The sequence below is a fragment of the Triturus cristatus genome, chromosome 11, assembly GCF_964204655.1.
Source record: "Triturus cristatus chromosome 11, aTriCri1.1, whole genome shotgun sequence".
NCBI lineage: Eukaryota > Metazoa > Chordata > Amphibia > Caudata > Salamandridae > Triturus > Triturus cristatus.
In genome coordinates, this window is record NC_140594.1 from 205,327,871 (window position 1) to 205,342,988 (window position 15,118).

The 15,118-nt window shown below is 44.4% G+C and overlaps 1 protein-coding gene across 2 annotated transcripts in view; it reads left to right on the forward strand.

Moving 5' to 3' along the window:
• DAO (D-amino acid oxidase) overlaps positions 1-13,523 on the forward strand; it is a 234,702-nt gene extending 221,179 nt beyond the window's left edge. For both annotated transcript variants that reach the window (XM_085635422.1, XM_085635423.1), the window contains exon 11: positions 9,482-13,523. In XM_085635422.1, the coding sequence (XP_085491548.1) occupies positions 9,482-9,613 (132 nt within the window). In that variant the 3' untranslated portion in view covers positions 9,614-13,523. The remainder of the gene's footprint in view (positions 1-9,481) is intronic.
• The last annotated feature ends 1,595 nt before the right edge of the window (positions 13,524-15,118 follow it).

A 15,118-nucleotide genomic window follows, 5' to 3' on the forward strand; every position in this document is an offset into this window, starting at 1 on the left:
TGTGGGTATCCATGCAGGCAGGTGGTCTGGCAGATTGTGGATCTTGGATATGAAGAGAAATGTGTTGATGGCTTTCTTGGAGAACACCATTCATGAGGGTGGAGACATAGTGCCATAATTAGGTTGACTGCAGGGTGGTACTATGGTCTGCTCTCCTGACGTACATGAAAATATTGCTGTGACGTCTACGAGAGGGAGGCATGTTCTCATACGTGAAGTTTGCGATGCAGTGTCCTTTTAGAGCCAGAGTACTGTGCATAGATGCTAAAGCCACCAGCTTGAATTCTGACCTAGTATGTCCCCACTATAAACACCCAGCATTTGAATAGAGTTGTAGCGTTTTAAAAGACATGGTAACAAGACAACATTTTTGTGTTTCATTTCGTAATTCTGTATTTCACATCAGTCTTTCTTCTCCCCTTCATTAATCCTTTCTTGTCACTGAACTTTAGCATCTCCCTATGCCAACTTGTCTTTTATGGCTCAGCGCCTAGATACCCTCGTGGGTGATTGGCTACGCTCTATCCTGTTTTATTGATTGATGGCTATATTCTGAATCGGCCAGAGCCTTTTTTCCGTGTGGGATACCTTGGTATTCCCTCACCAAAGTTAACTAGGTGCGAGAGCCCTGGGCCAGATTTTACCAGCTAAAAATGTGCCTGGTAAAACCTCCTAAGAATCAGGCACTGTGGACATAAATGCAGCCCAGCCCCTGCCTGGCCCTCCTCTATGCTCCCATTCAGGCCCTCCTGCTCCCATTCACCACCTGCTTAGAGCAGGTGGTGAATGACATCATCAAACACCACGGCATTGGAAATTCCACATATTTCCACCCTGTAAAACCGGGGCCGCAGCTCAGTGGTGTAACATAGGCCCCGCGGTGCTGGGGGCCCTTCAGCATAGTATCCTGGCTTGAGAGCTCCTGATTGAGTTCGGAGGCGAGGCCCCTCTATGAACCCTGCAGGAGGGGCCCCCTTAAGTTTCGTTACGCCACCTTGCGCGCACGTGTGTGTGCGCGTGTGTGTATGCTTGTTTATTTTTTGTCCGACATTTGTCTCGGATTCAATAAAGCCATCATTTCGCAATTGGCTAGTTTTAAATTAAAAACATGCATATGCCATAAACTTTAGTAGGGCTTAATCTTTATCAGTGTATAGGAGAATTTGCAGCCATAAGGTTCTGCAGTTTGTGCAACCTAGAAATCATCAGCAAATTTAAAAACAGTGATTAGGGAGTGTTATGTTTTTGGACCCCAGGTTTAAAGCTAGACAAAGAGCTCATTGAGCGTAAATGTCACCCCCGCCTTAGCTCGAGCCCCATTAGCATGTATATGAGAATGTCTCATGTGTTCCCTGTCTGGCTTTGTATATAATAGAGAAAAATCAATGGGAAGAGAATTGGACGCTGTAGAATGACCTTCGTAAGTGCAAGTGATTGATTTACATTAAGTGATCCTGTGTTAATGGTGCTGTTAGTATAATAATGTAAGTTAAAGCTCATCTATTGACTCTTTAGATACAATATACAGCTCTGGTCACACCCAGCACATGATTTACTTTAAGGCGATGAGTACCCTCTGTTATTGATAGTTTGTTATTTTCCCATTTGTGTGATTAGGCTTGGGTAGTGGGCTTGAAAGCTAATTGTGCTGATCACTTTCTTCTTTCAGTTGCGTCACTCACTTGTTGCTTTTAAACTGACATAAGGGTGGCACCATTGCTTATGAGAGCGATGTATGATACTTCCTGCATTTGCACTTTGTCTGCCCGCCATACCCTCGGGAAACCGGACCGCCCGCTGAGGGTGCGGCGGTCCCGCACTCCCGATTAGCATGCGCCCGCCACACTGGCGGGCGCATGGCGCATCTGCAACAACGCGGCGGGCGGTGCAGAGTGCACTGCCCGCTTCAATGCCACAAAGGCAGCCTTTGCCTTTCAATGCACTACGTGACAGGCACCGCGCGGTGCCTGCCACGTTGTACATTGAAATACAGGGGGGTACCACAGGTACCCCCCATGTGCACCCCCCACCCCCCAGAATCCCTGGGGGCCCGCTACGGACCCCCAATGTCAAACAGCATCTGCCTTTCGCCGCGGAAAGGCAGGTGCCCGCCTGCATAATAATATGGATGGCGGTGTCTACCAGATACTGCCACCCTATAAACTGCTTTTCCGCCCGGTAGGCAATCGGGCGGATTGCCTTCTGGCGGAATACCGGCGGATGGTCTTCCTGTCTGCCGGGGTCCCACACCCCGCCATGGTAATGTGGCGGGGGGGAAATTGTGTCTGCAAACTCCAGATAAAATATTTACTGGCCCAAAGAACTGGGCCCTCTGTTTTTTCGTGAGCAGATGCTCAGCCTGGCTCTTGCCTGACCTCCTGCAGCAGCAAGAAGGGAGCAGCCAGTGCTCCCACTGGATAGGCTTAAGCCTGCCTGACCCCACCCCCCATTTGCCCCACTCCACTTCACTCCATTTGCCTCACGCCGATACATTTACAGGCTCGGAGCAGGTGGGAAATGTCAGAGGTTTTCTTGCTGTAAAGGGAAAAAAATATAAGGAAAAAGATACTCAGTTACAGGCCTGTGAATTAGTCCTCATTTCAGAGCAAAAACATGTAATTGGCAGAATTTGGTGCACGGATAACAGAATTCATGGGTTTTGGTCCCCTGATATTTCAGCTCGAGGTAATAGCACACTCGTAATGAGGGTCTTAATGCTTAAAATGGTTTAGAGTGGGGTGAACATGTTTGGTATATTGGTATGAGTAGGAGGGTTCCATGGTTATAAACTGAATTTATATACATCTTTTTTGGTTTTACCCTGAGTAAACATTTTTCACTGACTGACTTGCTGTCTTAAATAGATAAACTAATCAATACCTTTAATGTGTAGTGTTTGCACCCTTCTGTAATACCTCTCTGGCACACACACTGAGATCCAAATCTCAGATCTTTTATTATCTTACATAAGTCATATATTTTGAAAGTACTCCTCGCTTAGCAAATTCCACATTGCAAATATAGATAACAATTATGGCAACAGTTCTCCCCCTCCCCTTGCAGTTGCGTTACATTAGCCAATACATGTCACGTAATGTTATATTACCATGCAGTGGATCCTTCAAAAGAGGTATTTGGACAATCTTAAATTTGGCGGTGTAGATCTGTTTTGGAGTCAAGTTGATGGAAAATATTCTGATAAATTGGGCAGTGTCTCACAGCTTTAGGTGCAATGTGGAGGTGAATTAAGTTTAAACGCACTGTACTTAAAGCTTACATCAGGAAGAGGCCATTTTATCCCTATAGAGATTGTATGATGTGTATTATTATCCTTACCCTTAAGTCTATATTTGAAAGTTAGAATAAATAAAAAGTCCATCAATATAAATTCCCATGAATGACTGGACCAGCACTTGAGATGGTCTATCGAAACTCTGGTCCATTTTCTTTCTTTCTGTAGGCAGGTACTAGGTCAATGAGGGCTTTGTAGGCATGCGTGAGGATCCTGAACTGGCATCTCTTCTGGGTGGGGAGCCAGTGGCGGTATCTCAGGTGGGGAGCGATGTGGGTTCGTTTGGGGGGGAGGTCCAGGATGAGTTTGGCTGCAGTGTTCTGTAAGGTCTGGAGTCTTCTGAGGAGCTGGGTGGAGATGCCATCGTAGAGGGTGTAGCCGTAGTTGAGGCTGCTGGTGCCCAGGGCCTGGGTGATGGTCCTTCTGGTGTTGGTTGGAATCCATCTGAAGATTCTGGGGAGCATGCGAAGAATGTGGAGGGAGAAGGAGGTGACTGCGTTTACTTGTCGTTTCAAGGTGAGTTGGCTGTCCAGATAATGCCGAGGTTGAATGTATGGTTGGTCATCCTGGGTGTATGTCTGAGTTCTGCAGGCCACCAACTATGGTTACATGGGGAGGTGTTCTTCCTGAAGATCAGTACTTCAGTTTTGTCGGCGTTGAGTTGGAGGCAGTTGTCTCTCATCTATTTGACAACGTTGGTCATGGCGTTACAGAAGTTGGTTTTGGTGTTGGAGGGGTCCTTGATGAACAAGAGGATCAGTTGGGTGTCGTCTGCGTAGGAAATTATGTAGAGTCCCTGCAATCTGATCAAGTCTGCGAGCGGGGGTCATGTAGATGTTTAACAGGGAAGGGTGGAGGGAAGATCCTTGTGGTACGGCACATATGATGTCTTTGGGTGCGGAGTCAAATGCTTTGTGTCCATTCTGTAAGGAAGGAGGCGACCCACTTAATGGAATCTTGCTGCATGCCTATATTGTGCAGTTTGTTGATGAGGGTGCTGTGGGAGATGGTGTTGAATGCTGCGAAGAGGTCAAATAAGATCTGGTTCACAGTTTCTCCGCGATCGAGGAGTGGTCTTATTTTGTTTGTGGCGGTAAGCAGCGTGGTTTCAGTCCTTTGGTTGGCATGGAATCCTGATTGTATGGCGTCCAGTAGGTGGTTTTGTTCCAGGAATTTGGTGAGCTGCTGGTTGATGGCTTTCTCAAGTACTTTGTCTGGTTATGGAAGCGGGTAGATCAGACGATACCTTTGTGGATTGTTGGGGTAAGTGGAGGCTTTCTTTAGGAGGGGTCTGACGTATGCGTGTTTCCATCTATCCTGGAAGGTTGCTGTGGAGATGGAGGTGTTGAGGATGCTGGTGAGTTGTGTGCTGATTGGTTCATTGTAAGGTTGTAGAGTTGTTGGGGGCAAGGGTCAGTGGGCATGTCAGAGTGGATAGAGTACATGATAGCTGAGGTGGTCAGTGCAGCGAGTGGGGACCAGGTGGTAATGATTTGGCTGACGTTCACTGGTTGGTTGCGGTCATCGGTGTAGAGCAGAGGTTTTCAAACATTTTGATGCCGAGACCCCCTTGTCAAACTTTTTTATGAGTAAGGACCCCCCTCCTGACAAAAATTTCTAGAACCTGGTACTCCCCATCAACAACCATAAAACACCCCCAATTCCCACACAAAACAATTTTTCCAATGGGGAAATATTATTAAACAGTGTTTAGCAAACCAAAGGGAAGTGAGCGTGGTAGCGTGGCCAAAGATGTAGCTAAAAACAAAGGGCCTCATTTTTGAGGAATTGGCATAGGGCACGCTGCAAGTCTTGTTGCTGCGCTGCCCTATGCCAATGTGAATCATCAGGAATGCACCATATTTATGAAATACGCTGCATTCTTGTCCGTTCCCCATGTGTTGGCGCACAAATTGCTCACAACGATAATCCTGAGAGGTGTTTTCCTCTTTCTATGTGAGCTGCAGAATGCAGCACACATGGAAAGAGGAAAACATGAGGAGAAATGTTTTCACTGGGAGACGTACGTTTTTGCTGCGGCCCCAGGTTTAAGTGATTTTGTAAATATGGTGCATCAAAATCCATGGGTGTTGCATGTGAACCCCCATGCAGCGCCCATAGAACACTTTCTTGATGCAGAGTTAGGCAAGGAAGCGACTTGCCCTGCATTGTCTTACTCCATATCTATGAGGCCATGCAAAGCCATGCATCGTATCTTTACGCCACCTAATAGATATGATTGAGACGCTTGCGCTGCCGGAGCATCAAAAATCGGATGCTCTGGGGTCAGAAACTTCTCATAAATAAGCCCTAAATATTCTGTATGTTTTGGGGTTTTTTCATTTTTTTAAATAAAATTTTAATTGTGATTATTATACACAACAAGCAGAACAGTTCACCATTATTGACCATTACATAGATTAGTTGACAGAATATATCAAATGACATCACTGTACATAGTAGATGACACTCTGCTATTATCCAAATCCCCAATGGGAATTCAGCGGGTCCTAGATTTGCAAAAGTAGGGGTTTGGAGATAAACTCTTTAAAGACCAAATACATGGTTTTTAATGCAGGCGACTCCACACGCCCAAATCCCTGCTTAGATGGGAAACCACTGGAAAAAGTTACAGTTTTTCGACTACCTAGGAGTAACCCTCACTGATAAAATGCAGTGGCATGCTCAAATTAGGAAGGCCAGTTTAAGATTAGCACAAACTTCGGGGGGACTGGCTAAGATGCTCAAGAAAAATACCCATAAAATGGTTAGCCCAGTTATGGAAATTTACAAGACACAAGCAAGGGGGGCGGCCCTATATGGGGCAGAAATTTGGGGTTATCAACCTTCTGATTCCCTTTCTAGGAATGAACATTTCTTTATTAGACAGATCCTAGGCCTCCCGAAAAGCACACCACTGATGCCACTCCGTATGGACCTTGGGGTCGGTCCAATTGCTGAGGAAGTTGCCCTCAGGCCCCTTCTCCTCTGGAGATGTCTATGGTGCACACCAGAATTAGTGGCTTTCAAGGATGAGATGAAGGAGGTTATGAATTTGCAGAGGGCGGGCAAAATTCCATGGTTAGCCTATATCAAAAATACCTTAGTTGCTCTAAGGTTGGGTGACCTATGGGCCAACGCTGAAGTATCCTGCCGACAATTCCCAGGAATGCTCTTTTAAAGCTTTTTAGAGAATTTAAGATAAATCAGATCAAGGGGAATTCCACCACTGGTATACTGAATGCACAATTTTTAGAAGTCAAGGACAAATACAGGCTAGAACCTGTTCTTGACGCTATTCAACCCCCACTAGCTAAAAAACGTTATTTGCAATTTAGGCACGGGGTTTTACCACTCCGCGCCTTCACAAATAATTGGGGGGGGGGTGCACAGTCCAAGGGGTGTCCGGTTTGCGAGAGCATCTCCGAAACGGACCAACATGTACTGTTTGTTTGTCCGGTATACAAGAAGATTAGGCACCGATGGCTCCAACAGGTCTGCCGGAATCTTGGGACAAACCACTGTGTGGAAGCATATAGGATATTAAAATATGATACCAGCCTCCCTATTGTGTATTCAGTCTCCCGATACATATTCTCTATGTGGTGTGTTCGTTCTACTGTTTTAAAACCTAGTCTGGTTTAATCGGATTCTTTTCCATTTTTAAACATTTTTTATCCTCTTTTATTATATAAAATGAGTAGTTTTTAATGTTTTCCCTGAGATCTTTTAATATTGCACTGTCCAGCACTTTATTTCATTTTGTATAACAAAACTGTATGAAATGTGTTGCATTTCTGAATGTACTTTTATGGCCAGGTTGGCCGAAATAAAGATATTTTGAACTTTGAAATATAAATACAGTTTTACCCATCCCCTCGCTATATCAGTTCCGAGGTCCCATGCCTCCCGCAGGGGGCTGCTCGTGGTGTGCTTGTTTTCTGGTTATCAGTCACTCAAGTCCGGATCTGATTCTTCAGGTGGAGGGGCGCATATATTACCCCGATAAGTATTCAATTTCCCCCATACTCGTGTCCATTTTCGGGGAATATTGTGTATGTTTTTAGATCTTTCACCATCAGGTACCTACTTATCAAATAATGGGCAGTGTAAATGAAAAATAAATGTAATAAGTTGTTAGTTAGTGGGAAATGCACTGTAGTACATTATGAAACCTCTATTAGTTAATGCACTGCGGAGGTCTGTGTGTAACCAGAGAGACACAGAATTAAATCTTGGTTGGTGCAGTGAGAAATAAGGTATTTTTAGTGCAACAAGGTCACAGCCTGTGACAGAAAGCACTATGAGTAATGAGTATGTAAGTTTATATGTTGTACTTTGATGACTCAACCGTCGAATAAAGTTATGATGATGATGATGATGTAAGTTATTATTTTATCTTTGCATTGCATTACACACAATAAATATAGACTTATACGAAATAGTTTTACCATAAAATGGTGCTTCCAAAATGTAGATTTTAGTAATACCAGGGAGTATGTAATGCAATTTCTTTTTTACATAACTGTCCCTTTAACACCTCCATAGGGGTACTGAGGGCTGCTGTGTAAATTCAAATACGATTACAAGCAAACACTTCAGTTGTTAACTCTTTGCACTACCACTCAAAAAAAACACCTCTTTGTCATCACAAAGCTTGGAGTGATTCACCGGGTCCTAAGCACGCCTTTACACTTGCAGATTAACTAATGGGGCACATTTGCATTTCTTTCAGGCAAGCAGGCACCCTGGCACACAAGCTTTTCAGAGCACAGGAGACTCAGCAGAAGCATTTCAAATGATGGAAATTAGCTGTGCCAGGACGGCTGTCTTTTTCCAAAACCAAAGGAAATATTTTAGAATACAAGCACAAGTGAGGCTGGGAAATGTGTGACCCCCTTCCCAGGACTCCATGGCCCCCCTGGGGGTCGTGCCCCACAGATTGAAGACGTCTGATGCAGAGGGTGGCGGGTTGGAGGTTGAAATTGTTGTAGATATTGATGATCTTGCTGTGGAAGTAGTCGTAGAGGATATCACAGAGTTCTTGGGAGGGGTAGATGATGTTCTCTATGGCTGGTGGGTTGAAGAATTCTTTGACTATTCTGAAGAGTTCCTTTGTATGGTTGGCCGTGGAGTCGATTCTGGTGGTAATGGTTGCTTTCTTGGCTTCATTGATTTGCCGGTGGAAGTTGCTGTTTTGTGAGTTGCTCTGACGGTGGGGTTTATAGTGGCACTCTATTGTTTCTCCAGTTGGTGGCAGTTGCACTTGGTGGTCCTGAGTTCTGGGGTGTACCAGCTGGCTTGTTTGGAGGTCTTGTCGGTTTCAGTGGGGCAACTCTGTCAGCGCTCTCGGTACTAAGATTTCTTTTTTTACTTTGCTCGCAGGTGTTACTCTGACCCTGGTAATTGTCAGACTCCATTAAAACAACAGAGAATTATTACACATCTTCAGTTGTTTCTGAAACCCACCACTGACAATGCCACTCTTCATGGTATCTATTTAAGTGAATGTAGCCCCTTTCCTAGAGCTCTACCTGTCAGTCATTTGTTGGCCGGGCAATCGAGCAGGCTAGTGATTGTAGAGTCTGACCTTCTACTAATCGCCTTAAGTGACCTGATGTTAAATCTCAGAGGTGATAAAACCGGATTGTTGTTAACCTGGGCTGTGAAATCTAAATCAAATACCAACCAATGCTGCATTCATGTAAAGTTTTGCAGGAATTATGTTTACTATTGGCTACATTTGCCATCTGTTCATGACTAGTGTATTGCCGCATTAATCCAAGCTGCCAAACGTCACAGGAAAACTAAAATGCATCCCCATTGTCCATAATAAACCCTTTGCCTGGCTAGTGATCATCTTGATAACTTTATCAGGTCTAAATAATAGATCTAAAGTTCACTAAATATTTAATTGGCACTCACAGGCCTTCCTTGTGACTTTCTTGGCATGTGTGAGGTTTCTGGTCTGAGCGCCATCACCTCGAAGCAGCTCTTGCAGTTGAGACGGGAGGACAGCCAGATCACTCTCACTCTTGCAACTCAGCATCTCCATTTTCTTTGTGAGTGCTTTTGCAGTGGGACCTCAGTCCAGACCCTACACGTGTAGGTTTCCATCAGGTGCCCTGACATTGTTTTGTATTTTTACTGTAAGTTCCAATTTGTGTCTTTCTCTTTTATCTTCCGCAGGTGATCCATAACTATGGGCACGGGGGCTTTGGCTTGACGATCCACTGGGGCTGTGCAATGGAAGCCGCTAATCTCTTTGGAAAAATCTTGCAGGAAAAGAAGTTGCTCAAGCTACCACACTCTTCCCTCTAAGCACATACAGGTGCATATTACAGCAATTAGTGAGGACTGACCTTCAGCACTGGAACTCATTGTATTGCCTCCAGAAGAAGATTACCGTATTATTATGTTTCTGATATCTGCCACTTCAGTGCTGGTAGCTGTTTTCTAACATTTCAAATCAAGACCTCCATTTCCTTGATTATACATAGCTATCTATACGTAGAGAAATGTTAGGTTTTACCCTGTGTTAACCTACCCTCTGCTCCATCCTGCCAGAGGCTTTTGCCCCAGTGCAAACACTTATGGAAGTGCTTGAAATGTTTCTGGAAGTTCACCCATAGCTGAGCTTGGTAGAAACCATTGCTTTCTAAAATAGGAGTCCATCACACAGATTCAACACTGGGACATTGGCAGGTGTTGACGTCCCCAACTATATAGTCAACCCATCCTCCCCTTGTCCACATACAGAAAAACACTACATGCAAAAGTGAATTTATTATTATTGCATAGAGCCTCGTAGGCAGTTCTGTACCGATACATTGCATCTGGCGCTGATCACCAGAGTAGGATATGCTCTGAATAGACAGCGTGGGAGAAACATATGCAATGTAAGGCTACGAAGTGGGTGATATTAGTAGAACTTATTGACTATCTTCTCAAATCCGCATAAATGAAGCAAGATAGCAAGAAGTGGAGATGGACTTCTGTGGCTTTCCTATAGGCGGGGTCTACCCTCTGTCTCTGTTTCTTAGAACACTTCCACCTCCCCTCAGGTCTCGTCACATCATCTTACTCTTGTGCTTTGCATTCCTCACGGAGTTGCCATTATGATGTAAAACACTACAGTGATTACAGTGATATGCAGCAGAAGATGGCTCACAGCAAACCCTGCAGAACAGAGGACGCCATTTTAAATCACATCTCGTTCTATTTACTTTTAAATAGTTTCTTATTTGTGTTCTCATTCCTGCAAATGATTTAACTGTTTGCCTCCAGTTGCTTCCATTTTTGATCCAATTCAATCTGATACGAAGCGTCATGTTTTGTTTAACTGTGCAGTCCATTATATATCGGGCTCTATGAGTGTTTGCCCAGTTGTCAATTTCATTCAATTGAAACTTACGCAACTCCTACAGGAGCAACAGGCTGCTCTGCCTTTTGGCTAGGTTTAAGCTATAAAAATACCATATCTATATATACACAGTGGCCAATCATGACAATGCAGAAAATATGCATTCTAAAAATGTATGAGCGTGCCTTTTGTACCATGTTAAACTTTCTGCCGTCCTTTTTAGGTCTCGCGAGCCAAAGGCTCGAAGAGACATTTTATATGTGGGCTTCTCAAAGTGCTGCCGTGGCCTAAAGCTACAGTGCACGTGAACGTGCACGCGCGCAGCGCCATGTGTCTTTCTGCTTGCTTGATCGCACATCGCACACCACTCCCCTGCCAGCCTGCTTTCACTTTTGCGCCTCAGTCACTCAGCCCTCCCCCCGTGGCTCCTCCCTTTCTCTCTTGTCTCTCACTGCTTCCTATCTATCGGCAAAGTTCACTTGATCTTCCATCAGGTCCCTCCGTTCCTCATCTGCCCCTGGAAGTCGACGCTGTCTCGCTGCACTGCGCGATTCCCCTACACAGCCCTCCTGAGGAGAGTCCGATCCACCCACGCACACTGCCCCCCCCTCCAGATCGATCGTCCTCCCACGCAGCCCCTTCGTGGCTTGTTCATTTCGCCTGCTATTCCCTGCCGTGTCTAAACCACAGGATCCCCACCCTGCCGTACCTGGGGTCAAATACACTTTCCCTGCTCCCTTTCTCCTCTTTCCCCCTCCTAACCGGAAACGCACGGTGCCATCTCTCACCCGCACAGTTTCGGCACTGTCCGGAAGTTCCTGTGACCGAAGACAGCGGTCTCTTTGCAGCAGCCACCGCCGCCGCTCCACGAATCCAGCCTACCCTCCCTCCAGACCGGGCGGCGGCTCCAGCCAGGCGCAGCAACAAGGCAGACATCTTCAGTGGAGGGCACAGGAAGCACGTAGCTCTCCACCCCAACCCCACGGTGACCCTGAGCAGTGGGCTGGCCCGCCTCCAACACGCCTGCCTGGGCCTCCGAGTCAATCTTTATTGGAGGGAGGCTGCACACCATGTTGTACGTGAAATGTTGAAAATGTACCTTCAGTGCTAGCACTCTTCTGTCCCATTTTGAAGGCATCGAAGAGCTTGACGTGTATACCAACCGAGTAAATCTTTCCCAGAACGGAGACTGGCTACTACAATGAAAGATGAATGGGGCGTCTGTAGGGCTGGCACGTTGAAACTTGATAGCTTGTCAGGTTAATGTTTCAACCTCTCGTATACACAACGTGAAAACAATGATATGCAGTGACTGTGTTTGACATACAGAGACAGGAGTACTGATTCACAAAGGTGTTGGTAATAGTCGTAAGCAGAGGCGCAGTTACCAGTCATGCAGCAGGTGCAGTGGCACCAGAGCTCAGGGATGTAAGCGTCCCACTGCACCCCAATTATGGGCGTTTTTACTACCAGACCTAGAGGATGGAATCATTTTCCTTGATTGGCCACCCTTGTGAAAACAGACACCCTTGCTACGCCAATGCTAATAAGTTACTTCTACTTGTTGCAACTGTTGACCAGGTTACAAAACCAGCAATCCTCATTACTCCGAGTCCTTGATCTTCTTCGCCACAATCTTTACATAGTAAGCATTCGCTGCTGCTCACATAAGTTTTACGCCAGCCAGTCAAAATATTACGATCCCATCAGTATGGCTTTTTTCTCCCTCACCTCCTATCATGCCATGAAAAAAGTAAGCACAATATCCCTATTTCCTGTTGTTTCCAACCCCATCTCCATTTGAAGCCAAATAAATCACTTCCTAGGGAATGGATGGAATGAAGTAACCTGGACTGGGACAAGGAAGACCAGGACTTGTAAGAATATAATTTCTGGTACGTATCTGGGACAATTACATCCTTGCCCATCTTCCTCGTACCAGTCCTTAAATAGAAAGCTGATACCCAATCCAAAACATTGGGCTTCAACTCAACTATTCACAAAAACTCCAAACATAACAAGCATTTGCAATGCAATAGGTCTCGCATTTACCCGAGTTTAAGCTATTGGCATTGTAAATGATAATGCCTTTTATTTATGTTTTAAAAACAAAAATAAAAGACATTTTATTTGCAATGTCAATAGCTGAAACTCGCGTAAATGCGAGACCTATTGCATTGCAAATGCTTGTTTGTGGTGCTACTTGTAAGCAATTTGGCAGATTCACAGACATTTGTGTGCACCTTAATTCCGTGTAGGTGCACAAAACAAAGCATCCGCGGCCATGTACTACAGATCCTGCACTGCAGAATAGGGATCTAAAGAGAACTGTGCATGGAACTTCTGAGTAAGGGAAGTCTAGGAGTATTGCTGTTTTTGCTCAGTTTGAAGTTTATAGGTGTGGACAGGAAGGAGAGGAAAGTGCACAAAAATGTTTTGCACAACCATAACCACGCTACAAATGCATGTACATTTTCTACAAAAAATGATGAAGTGAATGTGTTTCTAAGGTAGGAAAGATAAGTAGCGTGTGCACATCCATGGCTGTGTGGAGAAGGGTGTTTCTCCAGATAGAAACATAATTCCCATTGGATACTACGCAGGAATAAATTTTGTGAAGGACGACTATTCATGAAAATCTACAATTTGCATAGATTTTCTAGTTAATTTTCTGTGTTTGTATACATCTCCAAAAAGTCAGATATCTGCTCCTACTACAAGTAAAGATTGAAATGATTGTTTTCTCATTGCAGTGCCAGCAGTATTTGTAAGAAATTGTTTGCTAAACATGACATTGTAATCGTGGATTTATTCTCCAGTAAATTGAATGTATTGAAAATAAATATATGCAAGAACTTGCAGATCAAAGGTGTCTTTTCATCTATCTCCATGCTAGGAATGTTTTCTGTCTTGTGTGTCATACTCTGAAACCCTTGAACATTTCACATCAATCTTCTCACTTGCCCAGTGAGGTGCTGTGCTTACCTGCCAATATCTTTACCTCTTTTCATTTCCTGGGGGAACAGTTGAAACCTGTTGATTGCAGGCCCACCTCATTGGGCTGCATTGTGCACCTGCTCATCTCAGGGATCTACCTCATGTGCTCCCCATGTCAGTATGAGTGACCGCGAGCTTCCTGTGAACCTGGGCGCTGGGTAAAGGTTCTGTGTCATTTCATCGCCCTTATTTAACCAACTTTATACAAGGGGCGACAACTCACCCATTATTTACTATTGTCTCCCTTGATTCCATTTTCCTATTGTCCATCTTCTCCATATGCCCTTCCACCTGACCTCCCTGTTTATTGGGTAAGTTGGAACATATAATAAATTGGATTATTACTTTAGAGCTTGGTTTATGTGTTGGCTCCCAGCACCCCAGTCTGCTCTATTAGTCAGTCACACTACAAACAGTTCAGTGAGTGTTTTATTCACCCTACGAGTGATTTTGTGTAGTTTTCCTAGCACTTTGCATTGCTCAGTTTTCCCACAGAGAAGAAATAAACTACTGTAAGGCAGGCAAGTCGGAATCTTTTGTGGGGCCCTGGGCAAAATATACTTGCGGGCGCTGCCATGGAGAGAGCATCCCGCCAGCTCACTATATGTTCAGGTTTGCGTCACCTTCTCCGAGTACTGTCTGCACTGTGGTTCAGCCTCACTGCTGTTAAGTGTTTTCGCTACCTCACTACCTACACAATACCTCCTCTCCACCAAAATGATGAATGACAACGTAGCTAGTGTGTAGTAAATGTTTATTTCGGAAAATGTCATTCCTTAAAAACATACAACCATGATATATTTCCATTATGATCTAGTAAAAGACATGTTAAAAAGCGTTTAAAAGGCTGTCCTCAAACTATGATGTCAATAGGAGCAAATGGCATAGGTCATAATGTATGAAGTAATGTGCAAATAGATTCATCCATGAAGCTGTATCATCAATTAAGCTGTATCAGCTTTAAGATTAATAGTATACGAGGTAAATTGCTAGAGCAATCAATATTATTCGTACATTTTAAAAGTTATTAACATTCTTAAAAAATAACTATAAAAAGTGCAAGCCAAGTTCTAGTAGCTACCTTGTAAAACGTCAGACAATATTTTTGCTGTACTAGCCACAAGAAAAAAAGTGTTGCACTCAGAATAATCAACTCCTTAATAGGAATCCAGCACGGTACCAGGCAGACGAACTCATTAGGTCTTAAATGTTTTAATCTTTTTGTTTCCTTAACAGCTCTACTGCAAATAAATATTTACTCAAGGTAGACATGGTAACAATGGATGTGTCTCCCTTCAATGCCCTAAGTGCTTCAAGTGTTCACTGAAGCCTAATCGATTACACAATGGACAAATCCTTTTTCTTCTTGGCTTGGCATAGGCGGGGCAGAAAAACAAAACATGGATTATATGTCCTCTGGAGGGCGGGCTGCACATTGGCTAGACGTCAGTAGGGTCAGTAGACCT